At 40.5% G+C, this 27,351-nt stretch overlaps 1 protein-coding gene across 6 annotated transcripts in view; it reads right to left on the bottom strand.

Moving 5' to 3' along the window:
* LOC132407438 (DENN domain-containing protein 1A-like) overlaps positions 1–27,351 on the bottom strand; it is a 606,259-nt gene that overhangs the window by 141,001 nt on the left and 437,907 nt on the right. For 4 of the 6 annotated variants that reach the window (XM_059993934.1, XM_059993938.1, XM_059993937.1 and 1 more), the window contains one exon: positions 23,348–23,407. The exons of the other annotated variants lie outside the window; for them this stretch is intronic. In XM_059993934.1, coding sequence (XP_059849917.1) covers positions 23,348–23,407 — 60 coding nt within the window. The remainder of the gene's footprint in view (positions 1–23,347; positions 23,408–27,351) is intronic. 6 annotated transcript variants of the gene reach the window in all.

Below are 27,351 nucleotides of genomic sequence, written 5' to 3'. Positions count from 1 at the left end.
GACGTACATCCATCTCATAACTTTGTGAACTCTGAAGATTCTGGCATTGAATGTACCCAAATTTCACCATACAACCTCACAACACACAAGACATTTTTATTTTATTGATATAGTGTGGAATTGGCCCTTCCAGCCCTTTTGAGGTGCTCCACCTCAATCAAACTTGATGTTTATTATCCAGAAACATGTGACAATTTACAATGACCAATTACCCTACCCGGTACATCTTTGAACTATGGGAAGAAACTGGTGTACTTGGAGAAAACTCATGCATTTGGGGTGGATGTACAGACTCATTACAGAACTGAGGATGTACCGACTCTGCTCTGAAACACCCTGAGCTGTAATGGTGTTGTGCTAACTGCTATGCTACAGCAGAACCACAAGCCTCACTATACAGTATGCTCAGTCCCTTGAGTCCAGGCAACATCCTTGTAAATTTGTTCTGGGCCCTTTACAATTTAATCACATTCAGATTCAGATTCAGTTTATTGTCATTTAGAAACCATAAATACAATGCAGTTAAAAAATGAGACATCTTCTTGTAGCAGAACAACCAAAAATTTAAAAAGGAAAATTGATAGATAAGGCTTGTTTGATCTTTACAGATACACACTCAACACAAAGAATAGCAGACAAACGTGAACACCACCTCATTTGAATCCTTGAAGTACCACTGGGCTGCAATAAACGTGATTCAAACTGGGTCTTGCAAATTTCTGTAAATGCACCGCGGACAGCATACTATCAGGTTGTATCACTGTCTGGGTTGGAAGGGCCACTGCACAGACTCAGAATAAGCTGCAGCAAGTTGCAAAGTCAGCTATCTCCATCATGGGCATTAGCCTCCCCAGCATCCAAGACATTTTCAAAAGGCAATGCCTCAAAAAGGCACTAGCTATCATTAAAAAGGGGGTGGTGAGTAGCTTTTGATTGTGTTGGATGCTTTACCAATTAATTGACTTCTTAAATCAGTTCCACTATTCAATCAGACCAGAACTAATTTTGAAATCTAACTCCACACACCCATCTACTCTTCTTAAGCACATTTGATAGAAAAAGATGTATAAATTCCATACGTACAATTACCAAATGACCTAGATTTGTAAATACCTATGATCCTCTGTAAAATCACAGTAAGAGATCCACTTACAGAGGGTCATTTGCCCTCTGTCGGGTATTGGTCATTGTAAGAGCAATGACTCCATTCTTTACAGGAGAGCAAGGGCTACAAGGGGTGGGCAAAGAAAAAAATGAATTAATTTACAGTAATTGGGTTTACTTAACTGTTATTAAGTTAAGGCCAAATCATTGGGTGAATTTAAAATGTAGACTGATAGATACTTCATTAGTAAGGGTGTCAAAGGTTAACAGGAGAATGCAGGAGAAGGAGATGATGTTGAGAGGGATAATAAATCAGCCAGGATGGAATGATGTAGATGGGCTGAATGGCCTAATTCTGCTCCTATGATTTATGGTCTTTTGGTCTAAAATTATAAATGGGATCAATTATAAGCAGCCAGGATAAAATGACTAAGCAGATTCAATGGGCTGAATAGCCTAATTCTGCTTAAAACCATTTCATAACCTTACTTTTGGAAGGCCAGGCTCTGATTTTCGGGCCGTATCTTCTATGTGGTCAGGAGAAATGGGTTCTCTCGGACATCCTCAACAATGTGACATAAGCCTTACTTTTTTTAGTGTAAACACTTCAAAATGTCAGCTCATTGCTCACCTACACTTACTGTGTTAACATTATCTGTGTAATAATATCCGTGAAGTATCTAATCAGTATGACAGTCAAAATCTTTACTGCATTCTCTTGGAATTTATAAAAATCAAAGCGACTTGCCTCTGATATCACTGGTTCCTGCACTAGTTAAGATTTCAGACCATAGACCATGCAGTCAGTGAATTCTCCTCCATCAACAAAATGAGTGTTTTGACTTTGGTGTGACTAATTCTTATCAGGCTACCCCTTTCATTATCTGTTTTCCTTCTGAAATTAACCATTTCAACTGCAACTAATAACTCCCAGCACCATTTTCAGTAAGTTTGGAAAACATTGTTTTATTTAATGTCTTATTGGGAAATCCGAACTTGGGCTATGAAACTTTCATTTGGAATGCTACGTGCTTCGTAACGTTATGTTGGAATGTTAGGATGGCATGGTAGCATAGCAGTTACTGTATCACATTATGGCGCCAGTGATCAGTGGTCAGAGTTTGTCTTACGCCACTGCCTGTAAGGAGTTTGCGCGTTCTCTTTAAAAGAGCCAGCACAGTTATGATGGGTTGAATAGCCTCATGTTGCACTGTTAGTCCAATGTGACTAATTATATCCAAATTCTTATTTCTTTTTGCAACCGAAACTATAGCTGCACTTTTGTGAAGCAAGAACATCAGGGTGATAACAATGAAAATCCTTTACCCAGTTACATGCTTAAAGCAAGTAACCAACAATATAGTCAAATGTTTGTATGTTAGACAGCAGTACAAATTCTCTGATAATTGCAAAGAAACTGTGTATAATTAGACCACATGTGCACTAGAGCATCTGGCTGCTCAAGAAGCAGTTTACAAGTCTTGTCGAGTTGTCGTGGTGACTGTCACATGACTAGCTCAGAGCTGAAACTCTAGGGCACAGATCCAAATGCACCCACTAACTTAGGCTGACAGTGAGCAGATGTGCAGCTTTTCACAAGGCCAGAAAGCACCAGCTCAAGGCCTACCTGCAGTTTGTTTTCATGTTTGCCTCCCGCATTAGCATTTATTGCCTTTGATGCCAGACGGGAGCTTAATCTTTTTTCTACTGTGTACACGAAACCTCTTTCTGAGAGTGCAAATTTTACAAAGCCCAGACTGACGTCAGGAGCCAATGTTCTCAAAAAGGAACTCTGGCACATTATCTTATAGAATGAAATGTTAAACCTGGGTAAGATATGCCATTGACCTTGGACTTTTGAAGCTTATAACCCTTCTGCTATTATTCAAATCTGTAAATAGGGAAATCAAGAACATGTCCTGGTAGTAGCTCAAATACTACTAACACCAGGATGCATAGACAAGCAAAGCCTAAAGGATTTTCTTTTCTCTGCCCAGTTGCCCACTATTATTTGGTTAATTAATCTTTTTGAGAAAATATTTCCTTCAACCAATAGTGATCACATATTTAATAATTAAACTCTGCCATGGACAATCCCAAGCCCAGCTGGGAAAGGAGAAGGAATGGGCATGGGGCTAGTAATCCCATCTTGTAAAAACACAGAGGAGAAATGCCAACAGAAGCTCCAGAGACTCCATCCCCGGGAGAGGAAGGATACACCAAGAAGATGGGCTAAATTTGGAGACAGCGTGAAAGACTGGCCCAGGACAGAGGAATCTGGCGAGCTGCTGCTGGTGACCACTGCCCCAGTAGTAGAGGTAAGTAATTTAACAATTTATCGAAGGTCATTTTTCAAGGTTTATTTTAAATCATTATGGCATTCATGATCATCTGGGAATATGTTCTCCAATGTAACATTCTCTGGGTCAAGACCTTTCCTAAAAAGCACGTGTAAAGAAGAGGAGACACACGCACACAGAGCCACTGAGAAGAAACATCTATTGAACGAAAGGGATAACTAAGTGGTGCAACAAAGCTTAAGACTTCACTTTAAAGAAAGATAGAGCTGTAAATCATAAAGAGATTTTCCAGATACTGGAAAACCAGAATAACACATGCAAGACACAAGAAAAACTGCAGAAGCTGGAAGTCCAGAGTAACACATGCAAAATGCTGAAGAAACTCTGCAGATCAGGCAGCATTTATGGAAAGGAATAAACAATCAATGTTTGAGGCTAAGACCCTTCATCAGAACTAATACATCATTTTGTAAGTGTTGTGCTGTTAAGTGTTTTAACAGTCCTTAAACTTGAGGCAATTATGTAATATAGATAACAAGACATTGTTTTGAAAAGCCGGTCCTGTGAATTTGGTCACCTAAGGCAGATAAGATTCTTAAATATGAAATTCAAATTGTAATTAATAATGCAATACAATTTAAATTAACAGGAAACTACTAATTGTATTCAGTGATGGGCACATTTTAAATTATTTTTAATTCACATTCAGAGTAAAGTTATCTGATAATAATTAGAATCAGAAGAGATTTGGCCTAGAACTATAAAATGGGCTGTGAAGTGCCTATTCAATACAGGCAGGCACATTTAGCATGTATGACACGTAAGGCAATTATTTAAACTCTGACATGTCAATAAAATTGCCTGTGCTTCTACAAACATGGTTTAAAGTTAACTTAAATCTTTTTTTCTGATGTACTAAAATGAGCACCACACGTCTGTAAACACGAGATGTCCACTGATATTGGAAATCCAGAGCAACACATACAAAATGCTGGAGGAACTCAGCAGGTCAGGCAGCATCCATGGAAAAGAATAAACAGTCGACATTTTGGGCCGAGATACTTCTAATGTTTTGGATTAAGATACTGTTTTATGTTTTACTGAACCAAAACCTTACTTCTGCTGAGACTCTGATTAGATTAGCTAGATCGTCCAAGATAATGGAAATATGGAATACTGTCAGTCCTGTTCACTGGTTCAACGGTGAGATCAACGGCGGGAGAGCTGCATGACCTCGGTTGCTATGTGGACCAGGTCTTCATGCCACCAGGTTGCCTGTTGCAGCCATCCAAGGGGAAAGATACAGGAGGTGGTGTGGGAGAGAGCAGACGCACCAGTGGGAAGTCTGTGCTGGCTCCTCCTGTCAGTGCTGCCCTCCAGTTTTCACTCAGTTGAAGGCATTGCATTTGTCTGCGGCTGCACTATTGTGTCATGAAGAACTGCTGTGTGGCAGATATGTAACTCCAGGGCAACATCAGATGCACCATTGATCTACAGGCCATGACACTCATGGACTTGGGCTATATATCTTTTTTGTAACTGCATGTTTTTCTCTTATCATAATTACACAGTACCGATAAAAAGTATTCACCCCCTTTAGAAGTTTTCATGGTTTATTGTTTTACAACATTGAATCACAGTGGATTTAATTTGGCTTGTTTTGACACTGATCAACAGAAAAAGACTCTTTCATGTCAAAGTGAAAACAGATCTTTACTAAGTGATCTAAATTAATTACAAATGTAAAACACAAATAATTGATTGCATAAAAATTCAGCCCCTTCAAGTCAGTATGTAGTAGATACACCTTTGAGTGCAATTACAGCCTTCAGTCTGTGTGGACAGATCTCTATCAGCTCTGCACATCTGGACACTGCAAATTTTCCCCATTCTTCTTTACAAAACTGCACAACCTCTGTCAGATTGCATGGGGATCATAAGTGAACAGCTATTTTCAAGTGCAGACACAGATTGTCAATTGGATTGAGGTCTGGACTCTGACTTGGCCAGCCCAGGGTATTTGCTGTTTTTAAGCCATTCCTGTGTAGCTTTGGCTTTATGCTTGGGGTCATTGTCTTGCTGGTAAACAAATCTTCTCTCAAGTTGTAGTTCTCTTGCAGACCGCATCAGGTTTTCCTCCAGGATTTCCCTGTATTTTGCTGCATTCACTTTACCCTCTACCTTCACAAGCCTTCCAGGGTCTGTTGCAGTGAAGCATCCCCACAGCACGATGCAGCCACCACCATGCTTCACGGTAGGGATGGTGTGTTTTTGATGATTTGCGGTGTTTGGCTTAGCCAAACATAGCGTTTAGTATGAAGGCCAAAAAGCTTAATTTTGCTTTCATCAGACCATAGAATCTTCTTCCAGCTGACTTCAGAGTTTCCCGCATGCCTTCTGGGAAACTCTAGCCAAGATTTTACGTGAATATTTTTCAACAGTGGGTTTCTCTTTGCCACTCTCCCATAAAGCTGCGACTGGTGTAGCACCCAGGCAACAGATATCGTATGCCCAGTCTCTCCCATCTCAGCCACTGAAGCTTCTAACTTCTCAAGAGTTATCATAGGTCTCTTGGTGGCCTCCCTCACTAGTCCCCTTCTTGCACGGTCACTCAGTTTCTGCGGACAGCCTGCTCTAGGCAGATTTACAGCTGTGCCATATTCTTTCTATTTCTTAATGATTGACTTAACTATACTCCAAGGGATATTCAGTGACTTGGAAATTTTCTTTATCTATCTCCTGACTTGTGCTTTTCAATAAACTTTTGAAGGGTTACTTGCAGTGTTCTTTTGTCTTCATGGTGTAGTTTTTGCCAGGATACCGACTCACCAGCTGTTGGATGTTCCATATACAGGTGTATTTCTACAATCAATTGAAACACCTTGACTGTACATTAGTGATCTCCATTTAACTAATTATGTGACTTCTAAAACCAACTGGCTGCACCAGTGATGATTTGGTGTGTCATATTAAAGGGGGTGAATACTTAAGCATTCAATTATTTTGTGTTTTATATTTGTAATTAATTTTGATCACTTTAGAGAGATCTGTTTTCACTTTGACATGAAACAGTCTGTTTCTGTTGACCAGTCTAAAAAAAAAGCCAAATTAAATCTACTATGATTCAATGTTGTAAAACAATAAACATGAAAACTTTCTAAGTGGGTGTATATTTTTCATAGGTACTGTGTATGTGGCTGTGCGCTGTGTGACACTGCTGGTGATGTGTTTTGCACTCTGGCCCTGGAGGAATGCTGTTTCATTTGGCTGTATTCATGTGAATGCTTGAAAGACAATGAATCGGAAATTTAAACTTGAACTTATTTGTCACAGATATATTGAAACACCAAAACATATAGTGTTAATTTGCATCTGCAACCAACACAGTCTGACAATGTTCTGGGGACAGCCTACTAGAGTCACCTTGCGTCCAGTACCCACACAGCATTGCCACAACTTCCTACCCCTTATGTCTTTGGAATATGGGAAGAAACCGGAGCACCTGCAGGAACTCCACTAGTCACAAGGAGAACATACAAACTCCTCACGGACAGCAGAGAGATTTGAATCCTGAACCTACAAATGGCCCTGCAAAGTGTTACACTAACCATTATGCTATTGTGCCACCTTATTTTAGGGAACGGGTGTTGCCCATCATGGACTTCACTCGATGGTCATTGTTTGTAAAAGCACTGGGTTTCCACACACCCCCAATCAGATTCTCAGTGCATACCAGTCCCTGTGCACTAGGTAGCATTCAGGGACAGATACACTAGCCAATCTTCCTACAATAAGCATCCTTTTTAGCAGTATGTTAACACTCAGGATAATCTGAATCAGTTACAGCTAACACTGAGCAAGATAGCCATTTTGAGAAATCATAGAGTCATAGAGCACAACAGCATCGAAACAGGCCCTTCTGCCTATCTAGTCCATGCTGAACTATTATTCTGCCTAGTGTGGCAAATAACATAGGTCAGGACAGGAATGGGATAAAAACCAAGTACTTCATGGTCAGCACACACTTGGTGAGTTTTAGGAACTATTATAAATTTATGATTTTTGTTTATTTCCAGAAACTCAGTGAATTTCCCACTTCTTGATTGTAGTTCTTAAATTCTTCCCTGAGATCAAATTGGAAACTCTGGTCAGAAGAATGTTATGGATTAATGTATATATCCATGAATTTTGCAACCAGAACCACGCTAGGGAATAAGATCAGACTCTATGATTCATGTGTGTTCGCATGTGTATGTGAGCGTGTGTGTTTATGTGAGCGTTCTTGTCTGTATGTTCGCATGTATGAGTGTGTGTATGTGGGTGTTTATGTAAATGCATGCGTGTTTTATATGATGGTATATTTATGTGGCAGTGTGAGTGTGTCAGAGAGAGAAAGTCTGCAGGTGTGTATGAGTGAGTGGGTGAGAAGAGAGAGGAGAGATGGGGTGAGATGTGAGAGGGAGAAAGGGGGAGAGAGGGGGAAGGGAGGGAGGAAGCAAAGTAGGGGGGCAGAGGGGTCGAGAGGAGAGAACCTACGCATATATATGTTCCAATGCTGGTTGTCTGTCTGTGTGGCTGCTGGTCAATTTTTGACATACATCACTAGCAAGTACAGAGAAGTGGGAACTCAGAGTGATTCCCAGAGAACAGACACATGAGAGAATCAGTAACAATTACACTCAGCTCCAGTGTCACTCCTCCCATTAATCAGAACCCCTCCCTGTCATTAATCACTCCTGGGTATCCAGTACTCTCAGTGTATTTTTTTAAAGCTATCTGCTCAGAATCACAAACCTGATTCTTGGTGGGGATTAAAGGTTAAGGTGAGCAAATAATTGCAGCACAAAAACATTCAAAAAAAAAACATTCAGATTAAAAATGGCAAGCAGAGCCCAGCCAGTGGTGAAGATGGTTCAATTCAGCACAGCTCTCAAACAAAGCAAGTCACAGGATTTGCAGATGCAGCCGTTAATTAAAGGGCAAGGTAGATCTACCTGGGCTAGGTGTGTGTGTGTTTGCCTCCTGTCCCAGAGAAGGAGCCACTCTGTGGAGAGTAAGAGAGCTCATTAATGAGGCTAATTAGGTGGAACGGGTTAGTGCCAGGCATCAGCTGTGGCTTATCACAGCTAATGACTAAACTGTGTAATCTCGGGGGTATAACAACAGCTGACCTGACTCCTGTGTGACTGACGTCGTGAAGGGTGGCTCAGACACCTGAGCACCAGACCACAAAGTCAGTGGAACAACAACAAAAAAAGCTCTCTTAACCCCCTTTGTGCCAATGGGCAACATGCAGGCTCTTTAATACCATTTGCAAAATGACAATAGGAGGATTTTTAATGATGGATGTCAAGACCATAAGACAAGGGAGCAGAATAAGGCCATTTGGCCCACTGAGCCTTCTCCACCATTCGATCGTTATCCCTCTCAATCCCATTCATTCTCCCGTCTCCTCCCCATAACCTTTGATGCTCTTACTAATCAGAATGCATCAACCCCTGCTTTAAATACACCCAATGACTAGGCCTCCACAGCTGTCTGTGGCAATGAATTCCACAGATTCACCACCCACTGACTAAAGAATTTCCTCCTCATCTTTCTAGTCTGAGGCTGTGCCCTCTGGTCCTAGAGCCCCTCACTATAGGAAATGTCTTCTCCACATCCACTCTGTATAGGCATTTTAATATTTGGTAGGTTCCAATGAGACTTTTTCCCCTCATTCTTCTGAACTCCAGAGTCAACAAATGTTAACCCTTTCATATCCAGGATTAACTGGACACTACAAGCATTATTAGAATAAGTAGAAACAATAGCCACGAATCTCACCGGGCACTTGTTTTGTAATGGTGGGATTGTTTTGAGACCCAGGATTTTGTGTTAAATTGTCACTGCTTTGTCACGTGTAAAATGAGAACTTACATCCCTATAGTCTAATAGTGGGCGGCACGGCAGAGTAGTGGTTAGTGTAATGCTTTACAGTGCCAGCAAACCGGGTTCAGTTCCTGCCACTCTCTGTAAGGAGCTTGTACGTTCTCCCCGTGACCAAGCAGTTTTCCAGTTATCTTCCACAATCCAGAGGAGCACGGGTGAGTAGGCTAATTGGTCACGGGGTGACGCAAGCTTGCTGGGCCAGAAGAGCCTGTTACTGCGCCGAATCTCTAAATAAAAAATAAATAAATAAAATAAAAAGAATGATAGACAGAAGGTGTAGTTGCTATTTTATCTTCTGTATATGTAGTCAAAGTAATTTAAATTCTGCAGATGTAATTCTGTGTTTAAAATAACCAAGAGGAGAAAGGCTGTGCAAAGGAGTGAATGTAATTCGACATCAGCGTACACGTTCAGATTTAGTGCAGTAATCATATTCACACATCTTCTGGCTGCTATAATGTTTCAGTCACCCTAAGGATATGGCACCGAATGCTCACAGCTGGTGTAAGTTCCGCTCTGTGCCAGGAAATGGCACATCTCTCTCACACACACCAACTCCAAGTTAACAGCTTCAGTGCTAGATCATCTCTGTTGTTTCCTACCCTGTTACTGGTCACAATAACCCCTTAGTAACACAGACAAAGTACTGGAGCAACTCAGCAAGTCAGGCAGCATCTATGGAGAGGAATAAACAGTCAGCGTTTCCAGCTGAGATCCTTCCTCAGGACCGGAAAGGAAAAGGAAAGATTCCAGATTAAGAAACTGGGGTGGGGGAAGGAAGACAAGCAAGAAGATGCCAGCTGAAGACAGGTGGGTGGGGGAGAGGGAATGAAGCAAGAAGCTGGGAGTTAAAAAGTGGAAAAGGTAAAGGGCTACTGAAGGAATCAGACTGAAGAGAAGAGTGGACCAGAGGAGAAAGGGTTCTCTAAATGAAGTGACAGGCTGGTGAGGAGAAGAGGTAAGAGGCCAGAATTGCTCCTTGACATAATGTCACAGAATACCACAGCACTTACAACCACAAAGCATCTAAAAACTAAGGATTAAAGATTAATTTTATTTGTCACATGTCACATTGAAGCACACAGTGAAATGCATTGGTTACATCAAATCAAATCAGTGAAGACTGTTGTGGGCAACCTGCAAGTGTCGCCATGTTTCCGGCGCTAACATAGCATCCGTACAACTAACTTAATTCTGTAAAGCAATCAAAATATGAGAGAATAGGATTAAATGTCATCAGTACAGAGCCGCACTGAGATAAGCTGCTGCAGACAATGAATCATAGTTTAACAGGGGAGAACAGGTTATACTGAGAGTGCAGGACATAAATTTGAAGCTTACAATGGAAGTAACTTCCAACAACGTCGTCATAAAAAATTATTAAAGTAAACGTTGCAGCCCTTCGGCCCACAATATTATGTTGACCTTTTAATCTACTCTAAGATCGATCTTTGCTGCTACATAACCCTCCATTTCTCTTTCATCCATGTGCCTATCAGAGAGTCTCTTAAATGTCCCTAATGTATCTGCCTCTACCACCACCCCTGACTGTGTGTTTCACACACCCACCTCTCTCTGTGTAAAAAGAACCTATCTCTGACATACTTTTCTCCAATCACTTTAAAATTATGCCCCCTTATATTAGCCATTATCACCCTGAGAAAATGTCTCAGGCTATCCATTCAATCTATGCCTCTTATCATCTTATATACCATGATCAATAACCCTTCCCTATCATTTTTCTACAATCCACATGCCTAAGTGTCTCTATTGTACTTTTCAATGGTTTAATGGTTCCATTTAATATCAGAGAATGTATACAGTATATGACCTGAAATTCTTACTCTTTGCCAACATAACGAGAATTAGAGGAGCCTCACAGTGAACTTGATGAACAGGCTGAGTAAAAGGGAAGGGAAACCTAAGAATAACCAACTATATCCACCGCCCTCCTCAAACCACAGCCACAACCACACCCCGCTCCCCCGTCAGATGTGGTGGTTCCTGCTACAAAGCATGACCAGGGAGTGATAATAATATCTTTCGTATTTGCCTCCAGCTCGACCCGCAGCAGCACATCAGGAGATAATAAAAACATATCAACATTTTGTTTCATATCTGTGCTGTACAGGCCCTTCAGCCTAACCCTTCCCTCTCACGTTGCCCTCCTTATTTGTTCAACCATGCATCTGTCTAAGAGTCTCTTAAATCTCTCTTCTCACTGCTACCATCAGGAAGGAGGTACAGGAGCTTGAAGGAATACCCTCAATGATTCAGGGACAGCTTCTTCTCCTCTGCCATCTGATTTCTGAATCGACATTGAATGTAAGAACACTACCTCATTACCTGTATGCACAATTTAACCATTATATACACACATATATACATATATTGTTTCTCTGCAGGGTTTACTCATCTCTCAACTGAACTGTGGGTGTGGCCTACAATCATCCCAGTGTGAACTCACTTTTGTGAACTTCAATTCTAAATGCTTACTTTTATTGTTTGTGTGTTTTTTTTCTTTATTTTAAAAGCCGATCCTGATTCTGATTAGCCATTTCCACCCAGGAAAAGGTCTCTGGCTGTCTACTCAATCTATGTCTCTTACCATCTTGCACATGCCTATCAAATAATCTCTCATCCTCCTTTGCCTGAAAAAAAGCCCAAGCTCACTCAACCTCTCCCCATAAAGCATGCTCTCTAATCCAGGCAGCATCCTGGTAAACCCCTCTGCACCCTCTCTAAAGCTTCCACCTCCTTCTGATAATGAGGTGACCAGAGCTGAACAGGAAACTGTGAGTATTATGAGAAACTGAGGTTTGAAAGTGATGTTGCCGAGTAGGTATCAACATAACTGTGGGAATGGCTCTGATAACCACAGAGTTAGGAAGTAAAATATGCAAATCTTAACAGCTGGGACAACACTGCTCATTTCTGAAATCATGGTTGTAATTTAATTTTATGTTAAAGTAAGTATGTTTTATAATAATTACAGTCTACAAACGTGGGTGTTAATAGCTCTTAAGATCTATCCTGGACCCAACATACGGATGCTACTACAAAGAAGGCACATCAGCAGCTATATTTCATTAGGAGTTTGAAGAGATTTGGTATGTCACCAAAGATACCCGTGAATTTCTACAGGTGTACCGTGGAGAGCATTCTATCTGATATGGAGGGGCCACCGCACAGGAATGGGAAAAACTGCAGAGGGTTGTAAATTCAGCCAGCTCCATCATGGGCACTAGCCTCCCAAGCACTGAGGATGTCTCCAAAATGCGATGCCTCAAAAAGGTATCATTTATCATTAAGGACCTCCGTCACCCAGAACACGCCCTCTCCTCATTGCTACCATCAAGGTGGAGGTACAGGAGCCTAAAGACACCCACATACAATGTTTTAGCAACAGCTTCTTCTCCTCCACCATCAGATTTCTGCATTGTCACTGAATCTACGAACACAACCTCACTATTTTTGCTTTCTTTCCACTACTTATTTAGTTAATTTTGTATGTTTCTTTTTGTAATTTATAGATTATGGGAGGGAAGTACAAACTTCGTACAGAGAACGCTGAAATTAAACTCCAAACTCTAACGTCCCAAGCTATAATAGCTTCTCACCAACTGCCACACTACCATATTGTACTGTAATACTGTCGCAAAATAACAAATTTCATGACATATGAAAGTGATATTAAACTTGACTCTGATTCTGACCTGCAAAGATCTTTAATAAGCCATGAACTGTGAAAAGATAGCTTCAATGCTCATCAATGCCAGTTGGTTATGAAAAATAAATATAAAATTTGGTGATAAGGAGCCAACTGACAACACTGTGAAGATGCAGCCACTTTAATTCTTTCATTTGTTCATTACACATCCTCATACTCATTAAAACTTATGTAAGGCCATTCTCAGAGCTTCTCATGGTGTCCATCTAAAACTAGTGCATAGGCCTCTGGACAACAAAGAGCTATTTAATAACAGCTCATTTCTAACAACAGGATTACTTTGGTGGACCCTGAGACCTATGAATACATTTGTGTTAATCCACTGCATGTGCGACACACACTTGGCATGTGTGAATCTCTCAGGGTGACGTGCTCAGAAGTGAGAGACTGAGACACAGTGTCTCTGCACTAATCACGGGAGTTTTACGTGGATTTTTAATAAGTGGCTGGAAATATCACTGATGCGAATGAGAGGAGAAATGAACATAAACTTGGAATATTGTGTTCAGTTCTGATTGCCTCATTACAGGAAAGTTGTGAAAACTTTGGAGAGGGTGCAGAGGAGATTTACCAGGATGCTGCTTGGACTAATGAATATAGGTTGAGCTTGGGGTTTTCTCCTTGGAGTTAATAAGGATGAGAAGTGACTTGATAGAAATGTACAATATAGTAAGAGATATGGATTAAGTGGATAGCCAGAGACTTCTTTTCCAGGGCAGAAATGGCTAATACTGAAGGGCATAATTTTAAGGTGTTTGGAGGAAAATACAATATAAGAGTGATGTCAGAAGCAAGATCTTTACAAAGATAGTGGTGGGCTCATGAAACATCCTGCTAGGGATGGTGGTAGAGACAGATACATTAGGAATATTTAAGAAATTCGGAAATAAGCACAGTGATGATAGAAAAATGGAGAGCTATTCAGGAGGGAAGGGTTAGATTGACCTTAGTGTAGGTTAAAAGGTTGGCACAATGTCGTGGACTGAAGGGTCTACACTCTGGTGTAATTTATTTATTTATTAAGATAAGTGTGGAATAAGCCCTTCTGGCTCTGTGAGCTGTGTTTCACATCAGATCCTGATTTAATCCTAGCCTAATCACGGGACAATTTACATTGACCAATTAGCCTATCAAGTGGTACATCTTTAGACTAGGGGAAGAAACCGGAGCACCCAAAGAAAACACACACACTCACGGGGAAAATGCACAAAAATCAGCGGTAGGATGGTACTGTAACGCGTTGTGCTAACCGCTGTGGTACTGTGCCACAGGGCTCTATGTTCTACAATACAGAAACTACAAGATGTACATAACTTCACTGGGGTAGTGCCAGGTCATTGACATGAATGCAGATGTATGCTTTCCCCTTGCACGTTCCACCACCAAACCTGAAGCTGATTAGGTTTTGAAAGTGCTCATATTTTCTGACATCTGATAACAGGACAAACACAGCAAATAATTTAAATAATTGAACAGGATATCAATAAGATTGAAAGATTACAGTGGCAAAATTTATAAGGATGTTGTTAGGACTTAAGAATATGAGTTATCAGGAAAAGTTGAATAGGTCAGGACTTTATTCCCTACAGTTTAGAAGAATGAGGGAGATTTGATAGAGGTATATAAAATTATGAGGGGTATGGATAGAGTTAAGGCTAGCAGGCTTTTTCCATTGAGATTGGGTGAGACTAGAACTGGAGATCATGGGTTAAAGGTGAATGGTGAAATGCTTAATGGGGACTTCTAAGTGGAGGATGTGGGTTCAATTTTAACACTTAAGAGAAATTTGGATGTGAGGGGTATGGAGAGGGCTATAATCCAGGTACAGGTTAATAGGACTAGGCAGCATAATAGTTCAGCATGAACTAGATGGACCAAATAGCCTGTTTCTGTGCTGTAGTGTTCTATGACTCAAAGACTCCCAGCTTGGTGCTGGGAACTCTCTGTGGAGTCAGTTTCTTCAAGAAACCTGATGAATCATGAGTCCAGAATCAGAATTAGAATCAGGTTTATTAACACTGACGTATGTTGTGAGATTTGTTGTTTTGCAGCAGCAGTACATTGCAGTACATAATAAACTGTAAATTACAATAAGAAATATATTTAAAAAATTACCTTAAATAAATAGTGCAAAAAGAGAGCAAAAATAGTGAGGTAGTGTTCATGAGATGGTTCAGTGTCCATACAGAAGTCTGATGGCAAGGAAAAATGGTGTTCCTAAAACATTTTACATGTGTTTTTAGGCTCTCATACACCCTCTCTGATAGTAGTAATGAAAAAATGGGTATGTCCTGATTAATGGGGTCCTTAATGATGGAGGCCACCTCTCACTGCTGCCATCAAGAAGGACGTGCAGGAGCCTGAGGACTCACACCATCAGGTTCAGGAGCAGTTATTACCCCTCAACCATCAGGCTCTTGAACCAGAGAGAATAACTACACTCAACTTCACTTGCCCATCACTGAACTGTGGACTCATTTTCAAGTATGCCCTCAAGAAAACAAATCTCATGTTTGTATATGGTGACTTACATGTACTTGGATAATAAATTTACTGTGAACTTTTAAACTTGAACTTTGAGGATATACTCAGTAATTACATATATATATATATATATATAATTATATAAAAAACAAGCAAGGGTGGGAAAGTGAAGCTACAAGGAAAATAAAAATACGACACTGCAATCCAACAAATCCTAGTGACGATTCTGCTCGTTGAACACCAGCTCCAAGGGAGGCTTTTCCTGATGGACTTCTGACAGGCTTTAACTAACACAAAGTGTTCCCTATGAAGGATCTCAACCCGAAATGTAAACAATTCCTCTCTCTTTCCCTCATTGCTCTTGATTCACTCTTTACTGGTTGTCCCCCCCTACTCTTTCAGGAGTAGAAAGACAAGGTCCTGATGCTTTTTGATTAGTTTTGAGGGGATGATGGTAAAGAGCATCCTGATGTATAAATCTTCACTGTCCAGATATTCCAGGGTTGAGTGAAGAGACAATGAAATGGCATCTGCTATGGAACTGTTACACCAGTAGACAAATTGGAGTGGATTCAAGTTACTTGTCAAGCAAGAGTTGATATGTTTCATCACCAACCTCTCAAAACACTTCATCACCATGGATGAAGAGCTACTAGACGATAGTCACTGAGGCAGGTTACTATGTTCTTCTTAGGCATTGGAATTATTGAAGCCTGTATGAAGTAAGGTTCAAGGTTCAAGGTACATTTCTTATCAAAGTATGTATGCAGTATACAGCACCGACATCTGTCTTCTCCAGAAAGCCACGGAACAAAGGAAACCTTGAGAGCCATTCAAGAAAAACAGTATATTAGATCACAGGCTTTAATAGTACCAGAAACACATTTAAAAGAAAATGAAGACGTAAAAGAAGTGAAAGAAACAATTTTTAGTGGACTATCTGGAAGATGTCACTCAAGGGTGCATTGTTTGCTGGCACCATCTTGGCCAGCACCACTCAGCAAGATTTTCAGTCAGATTGAGTCGCAGTATAATCATCACCAACATCCTCTTTTTTTTTTAACCTTCAGAGTATCAGGTAAGGGGATTGTTTTTGTTATATTGTTATTTTGGATGATGAATTAGAAAATGGAAAAAGTGTTTGCAGAGTAAATTTAATTTTGAAGGTGAACTACAAACCTGCTTGTTTCAATTTATCGATTGTATCTTTAGGTAATGTAAAATGACAAAGCAATGTACTTTGAAAAAGTGTTCTGAACAATTAGTTCTCCGTTATCTCACTGAGGCTTTGTGATTTCCCTGATGGGAGTTACCCTGCCGGTGTGTTGCTACCTGTTCATTAGTTTCAGTGGAACTCACTGTTTTGTTTACAAATATTTCAGATAATCAACAATGTTCAATTAGTAGCAATATACCTTTTCCCCCATAAATATACTGTTCCAAACACATGCCACAGAATGTATTAACACTTAGCAGGTCAGGCAGCATCTACAGAGAGGAAAAGAAACCTTCTGAACCCTCTGGTGAAGGGTCTGACCCAGAAAAATTTACCGCTTATTCCCCTCTATAGATGCTGCTGCCGGCTGATGGCGTAGAGGCACCCGCACTCAACTTCAAAGTGAGAGGTCTTGGGTTCGAATCTGGCCAGCTCCTTGCACGGTTTCCATCCATGCTGGGTTGAGCCTTGATCTAGCAGATCGGCCACACAAAAAAAAAGACAAAATTGCTAAAGAAACAGCAAGGTTGCCACTTGATGTGCCGCGGGGTATGGTAAGGAATAACAACAATAAATGCTGCCTGACCTGCTGAGTTCTTCCAGCACTTTGTGTGTGAGGCTCTGGATTTCCAGCATCTACAGAATCTTTTATGCTTATCTATAAGCACTTCTCTGAGGCACCTAGTGTTTAGTTTGCTAACATTCTCATATCATAAAAGCCAATTGCACTATCTGTTTTTAACATAGAATATTTGCATTAAAAGGAAATATACTAATTGGCTACATTATTACATACAATGGTATACCTGTTCATTAATGCAAATATCTAATCAGCCAATCATGTGACAAAAACTCAATGCATAAATGTATGCAGAAATGGTCAAGAGGTTCAGTTGTTGTCCAGATCAAACATCAGAAAGGGGAAGAAATGTGATCTAAGTGACGTTGACCGTGGAATGATTGTTGGTGCCAGACGGGGTGGTTTGAGTATCTCAGAAACTGCTGGTCTCCTGGGATTTTCATGCACAACAATTTCTAGAGTTTACAGAGAATGGTGGAAAAGACAAAAAACATCTGTGAGTAAAAATGCCTTGTTAATGGAAGAGGTCAGAGGAGAATGGCCGGACTGGTTCAAGTTGACAGAAAGGCAACAGTAACTCAGATAACCACATGTTACAACAGTGGTGTGCAGAAGAGCATATCTGAATGAATAATACGTTGAAACTTGAAGTAGATGGGTTATATCAACAGAAGACCACAAACATACAGAAATACACTCAGTGACCACTTTATTAGAATCTTCCTGTACATATTAAAGTGTTGATTGTGTCTCAGAATAGACATGAATGGAAGTGAAAATCATAGCATGGAATAAGGTCAATGTACAAACTCAAGTCTTTTTGAATATTCTTTTCAAATCTTCTTGTCAGTTCATAATAACCACACCAGTAATTTGATGAAAAGTTAATCAGTTAAACATTTCAAAAATCTGTAGGAAATACTGGGCAGGAAAGTGCTGGGAAATGCCTGTGGCTTTTGGAAAAGTTGTAAGATTCTTTGTAAATTCCGGTAAGATGAGGACATCCACACGATGTTTATTAGCCAGACTACATCAGTGACTTCCTGGCACTGCTCTGACAGAGCACCTGGACCAAATCCAGTGCTGGAACATTAAATTGCTGCATTTCCCAGAATCTGCTCATTTAAACAGCTTTAGATCACAAGACACAGAATCTCACCATTGGTGGTATCTACAAGAAGTGCTGCCGTAAGAAAGCAACATCCATTATCAATGATCCACACCATCCAGGCCATGCTCTATTCTTGTTGCCATCAGGAAGGAGGTACAGGAGCCTCAAGACCCACATCACTAGGTTCAGGAAGTTATTACTCCTCAACCATTACTCTTATAGACTCTTCATCTCATGTTCTTGATAGTTATTGCTTGCTTGTTTGTTTATTTATTCTTCTTCTTTCTTTTTGTATTTGCACAACTTATTGTCTTCTTCACATTGGTTGTTTATCCCTTTTGTTGGGTGCAGTCTTTAATTAATTCTCTTGTGTTTCTTTGTATTTACTGTGAAATCCAGGGTTGTACATGGTGATATATATACCTGTATGTACCTTGGTAATAAATTTACTTAGATTTTTGAACTTTGATAATGAGTGTTTGTGGCAGGAACATGCATAATTGCACATTCCTTAATGAACAGCGATTGCCAAACCAAGAGTGGGAACCTGTGGGCAAATATCACTAGATTTTGTTCCTTATTTTTAAAAATATGTTGTGTCCTGTGCTTGACAGCAAGCCATTTGTCAATCTCATGCGCTAATTCCAGCAGTAATTGACTGCAATGATTCAGTCACCAAACATCGTTCAGGTGGGGAGACTGTAACACATTGTACAGGAGGGTGGTATCATCAACAGGGAGAATACTAAGTGTTTCTGACATCTTCCAGACTGTCACTGCCGATGAGAAGCAGAATGGGGCCAACTGCTCCTTGCTTGAATTACAACTAGAAAAAGACTAACATTTATTATCATTGCCAAAAGCTTGTAGCACAGATCACTTCTACTGTAAACATGCCATAAGAAGCCAGCTTTTCAAAAGGGTGACGATTTCAATGTATTGAGAAGGTTGAACACAAAGAAAATGATTCTATTTATTGATATACAAATCAACTCAAAGGGTTGAGCAGGTTCTGAATCAGAATCAGGTTTATTATCACTGGTATATGTCGTGAAATGTGTTGTTTTTGCAAAAGCAGTACTGTGCAATACCTAATAAATTGCAATGATAAATGTATAACATTTCTTATATATGTTCAATTAAATATTATTTTAATATATGTATTAAATTATACAAGTTAGTGCATAAAGAGAGTGAAAAAGGAAAGAGAATAGTGAGGTATTGTACATGGGATCATTGTTCATTTAGAAATCTGATAGTGGAGTGAAGAAACTGTTGAGTGTGTGTATTCAAGCTCTTCTCAGAGAGAAAGGAATCATTGATGTTTGGGGTTGAAACTGAGCATCAAAAAAATAGCGTCTGTCTATGACTCTCATAATGTTATAAATCTCTATTAGTTGTCTCCTCGGCCTCTGCCACTCCAGAAAAAACAACCTTCAATCGTCCAACCCCTCCTTATAGCACACGCCCACTGATCCAGGCAGCATCCTGAAGAACCTCTTCGACACCCTGTCCAAAGCTTCCACATCCTTCCTATAATGGGGTAACAAGAAATGAATGGAATACTCCAGATCTGGTCTAACTCAGAGTTCTATACAGCTACAACCTAAGTTCCTGGCTATTAAAGTACCCAAGAACATTTAATTGTATATTTCAACTACTTCAGCTTCTGATTACCAGGTGGCCTTGTGGAAAATGTCTTTGAAATAGTGGAAAATGAAAAAAAACATAGATGCTGGAAATCTGAAAAAATACTTGACTGGTCAGGCAACATCTGTGAAGAGAGGAAATTACTTTAAATTTGGATTGAATTCTGATGAAAGTTCATCAAACCCAATCTATGACAACAAACTTGCAGATAACTTCCAACACTTTAATTAATCTTTAAAATAAAGATTAAATTGACTTGTCACATATACATCAAAACATCAAAATATACAGTAAAATATGTCGCATCAAATCACATCAACAATGTGCCAGGCTGCCCGCAAGTTGCCACTTCAGTTGCCAACGCAGCATGCCCTGAACTTACTAATCTACTAACCTTCATGTCTTTGGAATTTGAGAGGAAACTGGAACACCAGAAGGAAATACATGTGGTCATGAAGAGAAGTTTCTTCCCTCATGCCATTAACCTTCTGAAAGCTCTGCCGCATCACATTTGAAATGTCACTGGTTAATCTTTTCTGTACCTTATAATATTTAATTTATACACTTTAGTTTGTTATTTATGCATGATTCATCTGTGGATTTTATCCTTACTTAAGTTATTGTGTGTTATGTGTACTATTATGATTTATACCCTGGTTCAGAGAAACGTTGTCTTGTTTGATCATATATATACACAGTGGTGCTAGAAAGTTTGTGAACCCTGTAGAATTTTCTCTATTTCTGCATAAATATGACCTAAAATGTGTTCCGATCTTCATGTAAGTCCTAAATCTAGATAAAGAGTTAAAAACTAATACAAACTTTATACTTGTTCATTTATTTATTGAGAAAAAATGGTCCAATGTTACATGCATTTGCTGGAAAAAATAACTTTTCTTTCAGTAACTGGTGTGACCCCCTTGTACATCAATAACTTCAACCAAACATTTCTGCTAACTGTTGATCAGTCCTGCACATCAGCTTGGAGGAATTTTAGGCCATTCCTCCTTGCAAAACTGCTCCAACTTTGAGATGTTGGTGGGCTTCCTCGCATGAACCACTTTGTTCAGCTCCTTCCACAACATTCCTATAGGATTAAGGTCAGGACTTTGACTTGGCGATTCCAAAACACAAATTTTCTTCTTTTTAAACCATTCTGTTGTTGACTTACTCTTGTCTTTCACATCAATGTCTTGTTACATTATCCATCTTCTATTAAGCCTCAGGTGAGGGTCTGCTACCCTGATATTCTCCTGTAAAATGTCTTGATACAATTTTGAATTAATTTCCCCAACAACTGCAAGCTGTCCCAGCACTGAGACAACAAAGCAGCCCCAAACCATGATACTCCTTCCACCATGCTTCACAGTGGGATGAGGTTTTGGTATTGGTGTGCAGTGCCCTTTTCCCTCCAAACATAGTGGTGTGCATTTCTGACAAAAAGTTCAACTTCTTTCTTATCCGTCCACAGAAATTTGTCCCAGAAGCATTGTAGAACATCCAGGTGGTCTTCTGCAAACTTGAGGCGTACAGAATGTTTGTTTGTTTTTGGAGAGCAATGGTTTCCTCTGTGGTGTCCTTCCATGAACACCATTCTTGTTCAGTGTTTTTCTTACAGTAGACACATGAACAGAGATTTTAACAAGTTCTAGAGATTTCTGCAGGTCTTTTTCTGTTACGCTTGGGTTCTTTTTCATCTCCTTCATCATTGCTTGTTGTGCTCTTGGTGTGATCTTTGCAGGATGCCCACTCCTACGGAGAGTAGCAACAGTATTGAGTTTCCTCCATTTGTAGACAATTTCTCTTACTGGGGACTAAAGAACACTCAGGTCTTTAGAAATGCTTTTATAACCTTTTCCAAGTTTATCCACCTCTATAATTCTTCTAAAGTCCTCTGAAGGTTGTTTTGATCGAGGCGTGGTGCACATGAACAGATCTTTCTTAGAACAGCAGGCCCTGTCAGTAACCTGACTTTGTGTAACACACACAAAATGCTGGTGGATTGCAGCAGGCCAGGCAGCATCTATAGGAGGAAGCACTGTTGACATTTCAGGCCGAGACCCTTTGTGTGTCTTTTTTATAGGGCAGAGTCCTCTACAGCCCACACATCCAATCTCACCGCATTGATTGGAACACCTGACTCCAAATAGCTTTTGTAGAAGGCATTACCCCAGAGGCTTACAAACTTTTTCCAACAAATACACATAATATTGGATCATTTTTCTCAATAAATAAATGAACAAGAATAATGTTTTTTGCTTTTTTTTAAACATGTAGACCATGAACTCCAAACTCTGAGCCAATGGCTTTCCAATCATTTTGTAAATACAGGTAATCCTCAAGTTATGAACATCTGACTTACGAACAACTCATACTTACGAACTGGGGAAGGAGAATGCCGTCCACCATTTTAAGTCGGATCATGACGTCGCCTGCCATTTTAAGTCGGATCACAGCGCCTTCCGCTATTTTAAGTTGTTGCCGTTGACACTGTATTGAGTGTGTAACTTTGTATTTGGCTTAAATTTTTCTTAGCAAGATTCACCCTGACCCCTCCCCCTTTTCCAGTCAGTTGGTGGCGCAGTGAGATCAGCGCTGGGCTCGAGAACGGAGGTTCCTAAGTTCGATCTTGTCACAGACCGCTCCCAAGCGCGCCAGGTTGATGTCAAGCTCACAACTCGACCTCATAAAAAAAAACACTGCCACCTCCAGTTTAAATTCCCACGTGGAATATTGTGGAGGATCAAATACCCAAAACTGAGCACAGACCCCACTTGTCCCAATTGACTTGGCTCAGTGTGGTGGACTTTAGGACCCAGGGAATTCAGTGTGGAGGTCCTTAGGATCCAGCGGACCTCGGGAGCCGGCGGAGGTCAGGACCCACCACCCGCAGTGTTTCTGTTCCATTGAAGGGGAGCAATCGTGATTGAAAATAAAGTGGAAATAATAAAGTGTTTGGAAAGAGGTGGAATGTCATCTATCATTGGAAAAGCGTTAGGCTACAGTTGGTCAATGATTGGAACAATTTTAAAGGATAAAGTGAGAATAATGGAGCATGTGAAAGGCGCTGCCCTGATGAAAGCTACAATTATTACTAAGCAAAGCAGTTGTTTAATTATTGGAATACATACATTTCTTAAGTGTTTTATATGCATAGAATGGTAAAATATATACTAGGTACTAAGACAAACGTTTGACTAACTAACACTAAATAATACTGGATGTACTTGTTCCGACTTACGTACAAATCCGACTTAAAGACAGACTCAGGAATGGAACTCGTTCGTAACCCAGGGACTGCCTGTATAATGTAGAGCAAATTGTTATCTTCAATGGTGGGAAATGGCCTCAAGCAAAAATCCGCTGTGAATGAAGGAAGTATTGATCATTGTCCACCCTCCACATCCAAACTGTACCCACTTTTGTGTCACTGTCCTAAGAGGAACTTCAATTTGCATTTGCTTGAGAAGACTGAGACAAACTACTTTTATAAATGATTTCTAAAATCACAGCATCAGTACAACACACCAGAAGAATGCCACAAATAGGATGAACAAAAGTTAAAATGGCAAATGATTCACAGACTAAGAAAGGTTCTATGTTATCAAGGCTGCACTGCCTTTATAAAACACCTCATAAATTTGCATCAAATCTCACTAAACCTCTCTTGGCAAGCAGACAAAGAAGCTTCTTTTCTCAGTGCCCAAATCACTAGTTGGAAATAAAATCTGTTTCCGACCAATCACATGCAGATCTATTAGGTACACCTGCCCGTCAATGCAAATATCTAATCAGCCAATCATGTGGCAGCAACTCAATTCATAGGAACATGCGTTCACGGTCAGGAGGTTCAGTTGTTGTTCAGATCAAACATCAGAATGGAAAAGAAATGACTTTGTGACTTGGACCGTGGAATGATTGTTGGTGCTAGACTTGATGATTTGAGTATCTCAGAAAAGGCTGATCTCCTAGGATTTTCACACGTAAGTCAGCTTACAAAGAATGGAGCAAAAACAAAAAAAAAATCCAGCTCACAGCAGTTCGGTGGGCCAGAGTGCCTTGTTAATAAGAGAGGCCAGAGGAGAATGGCCAGAGTTGTTCAATCTGACAATAAGGTGACAGTAACTCAAATAATGTGTAGAAACGCATCTCTGAACACACAGCACATTGAAAATTGAACTGGATAGGCTACAGCAGCTGAAGACCATGAACATCCATACAGTAGCCACTTTATTAGGTACAGGAGGTACCTAATAAAGTGGCATCTAAGAGTACATGGGTGCAGGGGTCCTTACAAATGTGAGATATCTAAAAAATGGGATAGCAGCACATCCATTCAACCAACGGTAAAGATAATGCCCCTTATCATCTTAGTGAGATGACTGAGAAGATTCATTGCTGAAATGAGTTGACTTCTTCAGAAGTTTGATCAATACTCACTGGAGTTCTTATTGAGAACGACAGAATCCTGAGATTAATGGCAGGCTAATAGCAGTTCCATTTTCCTGGAGAGCTCACAATTGTGTGCATAGGCACAAGGAGAAGTCACTCATTTGGGACTGAGGGAAAGAGAGCTTATTTAGAGGGTTATAAATTTTCTTTGCCTCAGAGGGCTATGAGTGCACAGTCACTGTATCTGCTCAATGTAGTAGGACAAGAATTCATGTGACTGGGTGGGAAAGTGAACTTCCACTACAATATATCAGAGTAATGTTATGTGGTACAGCCCTGGCATTGTACATGTATACAAACTATCATCTTATTTGTACTGTGTATACATGCAAGGTGCCTGAACTGTAATGCTTAATATTACTTTGATGTGCTGCAGTGCTCAGTCACAAGTAATTGATTGTTGGTTGAATCAGAAACAGAATCAGAATCAGGTTTATTATCACTAACATATGTCTTGACAGTTGTTGCTTTGTGGCAGCAGTACAGTGCAATACATAAAAAATACTATAAATTACCATAAGGAATATTAAAAATAAATAAATCCTCATTAAGAAGAGAGAAAAATAGTGAGGTTGTGTTCATGGGCCATTCTGAATTTTGATGGCAGAGAGGAAGAAGCTGTTCCTACAACACTGAGAGTGTGCTTTCAGGCTCCTGTACCTCCTCCCTGATGAAAGTAATGAGAAGTGGGCAAGAAGGGTCCCTTCGTCAGGACCCTTCGGGTCTCGGCCCAAAATGTCCACAGTGCTTCTCCTTATAGATGCTGCCTGGCCTGCTGTGTTCCACCAGCATTTTGTGTGTGTGGTCTCAACACAGACCCTGTGGAACACCACTGGTTACCGGCAGTCAGCCAGAAAAGGCTCCCTTTATTCTCACTCTTTGCCTCTTGCCAATCAGCTACTGCTTTATCCATGCTGGAATCATTTCTGTAACACCATGGGCTCATAGGTGGTTAAGCAGCTTGTCAAGGTGTGGCACCTTGTCAAAGGCCTCCTGAAAATCCAAGTGCACAACATCAACTGATTCTCCTTCATCTATCCTGCCTATCCAACAGATTTGTCAGGCAAAGCTTTCCCTTGAGGAAACCAAGCTGACAATGGCCTATTTTATCATGTGCCTTCATGAGATCTCATCTTTAACAATCAACTCCAACCACTGAGGTCAGACTAGTTGGCCTCCAGTTTCCATTCTTCTGGCCTCTCTCCCTTCTTGAACAGTGGAGTGACATTTGTAATTTTCCACTCTTCCAGAACATTCCAGAATCGAGTGATTCTTGAAAGATTATTACTAATGCCTCCACAAACTCTTCAGTCACTTCTTTCAGAACCCTGGGGTGTACACCATCTGGTCTAGGTGACTTCAGATATTTCAGTTTCCCCAAGAACCTTCACTGTAGCTAGTGTTCAGGTAGGTTTATGCTTCCTGTTATGTGTGATCACAGTTGTAACTATCAGAAAGAATGATTCCAAGCAAGTTATCAATAAGTTCAAGCTCAAGTTTATTGTCATTCAACCATACACATGTATGGTGGTTGTCTATCAATCCAGCGATAACAGGAAACCTGTGCGAGACAGATTTAAAAAGATGAAAAGCTGTTCCACTGGGGCAGCTTCACTCACTCGACCTCGTAAGTCTGGGTCCAGTGGCACAAGTGGTCATCACAGATGTGGTCTTCCTTGGTTGCAGTGGATGATCGTGACTTCTTCTGTGCCTTGTCATGCGCTTTGCTCTCCATGAAGAGTTGCAGAACTACCTTCCTGGTCGATGGATTTCACTGTGGAACTCATCCACCTAGTCCACCAGAGCTGACTGAGACAGCCGTGTCCCTATCTCACTGAGGTCTGAGGCCCACCAGCTGCACTCGTCTGGTCTAGCCGTCCTTCTGAAGCGGTGTACTGGGGTGTGGCTGCTGTCTCATGCAAAAGCTAGTTGGAGCTACAGGTGAGAGATGGGTGTCCAGTGGGGACCGAAGATGAGTGACCTGTCCCAGATTGGACACGACAAGCCCCTTCACAAGAAGAACCACCCCTTCCTGGATACCCCATACACATGTAAACAGCTAAATGAAACATTGTCCCTCTGGGGCCAAGGTGTGAAACCCAGGTCATATAGTCACACATATCACACAGAGATATGATCCATCGCATAAAGTCACAAAATAATATTAGCACAAGTCAGAGTGGCATGGCCTAACAATTGACAAGTTGACATAAAGTGCAAAGAACATGTTTATGTGAGACAGTATAATGTTACTGACACCTTTAAAATAAAACAAACAGTCGTATAAATATGTGAAACAGCAGGAAATAAAATTGAAAAGTGACCAGTGTAGGATGTGAGTGCATGCGTGAGTTGAGGAATGTGGGAGGGAGGGGGGATTGACGCTGTGGCATTGTGTGGGGGTTGGGTGGTGGGTGAAAAGGGTCAGTGTGGGGGGGGGCAGCAGGAAGTGGGTTGTACTGCAGGGCATTCAGACAGGGTGTACATGCGTGCTGGGTGGGAGCAGGACAGTGATGAGCCTGTACTGTGAAGAGAATGGAACCTCAGCTATAAACCACAATGCTAACTCTTTGCCAGGTCCTGTTCTAGGGTGGCCTTCTTTCTGTGCCATTGCATTGAGGAACACCTGACTAGAACAGATTTGTCGGTCTTCCAAGGAATTTTTATAGCAAACAATGAGCTGATGCTGTTAGAAAATTAGAAACAGGATCAGGTTTACTATGATGTGAAATTATTGTTTTGCAGCCGCAGCATAGTGCAAAGACATAAAATTACTATAAATTACAAAATAAA

The sequence above is a fragment of the Hypanus sabinus genome, chromosome 18 (genome assembly GCF_030144855.1).
Source record: "Hypanus sabinus isolate sHypSab1 chromosome 18, sHypSab1.hap1, whole genome shotgun sequence".
NCBI lineage: Eukaryota > Metazoa > Chordata > Chondrichthyes > Myliobatiformes > Dasyatidae > Hypanus > Hypanus sabinus.
Note: the sequence above shows the minus strand (reverse complement) of the source record. Positions and strands in the feature narration are given on the sequence as shown.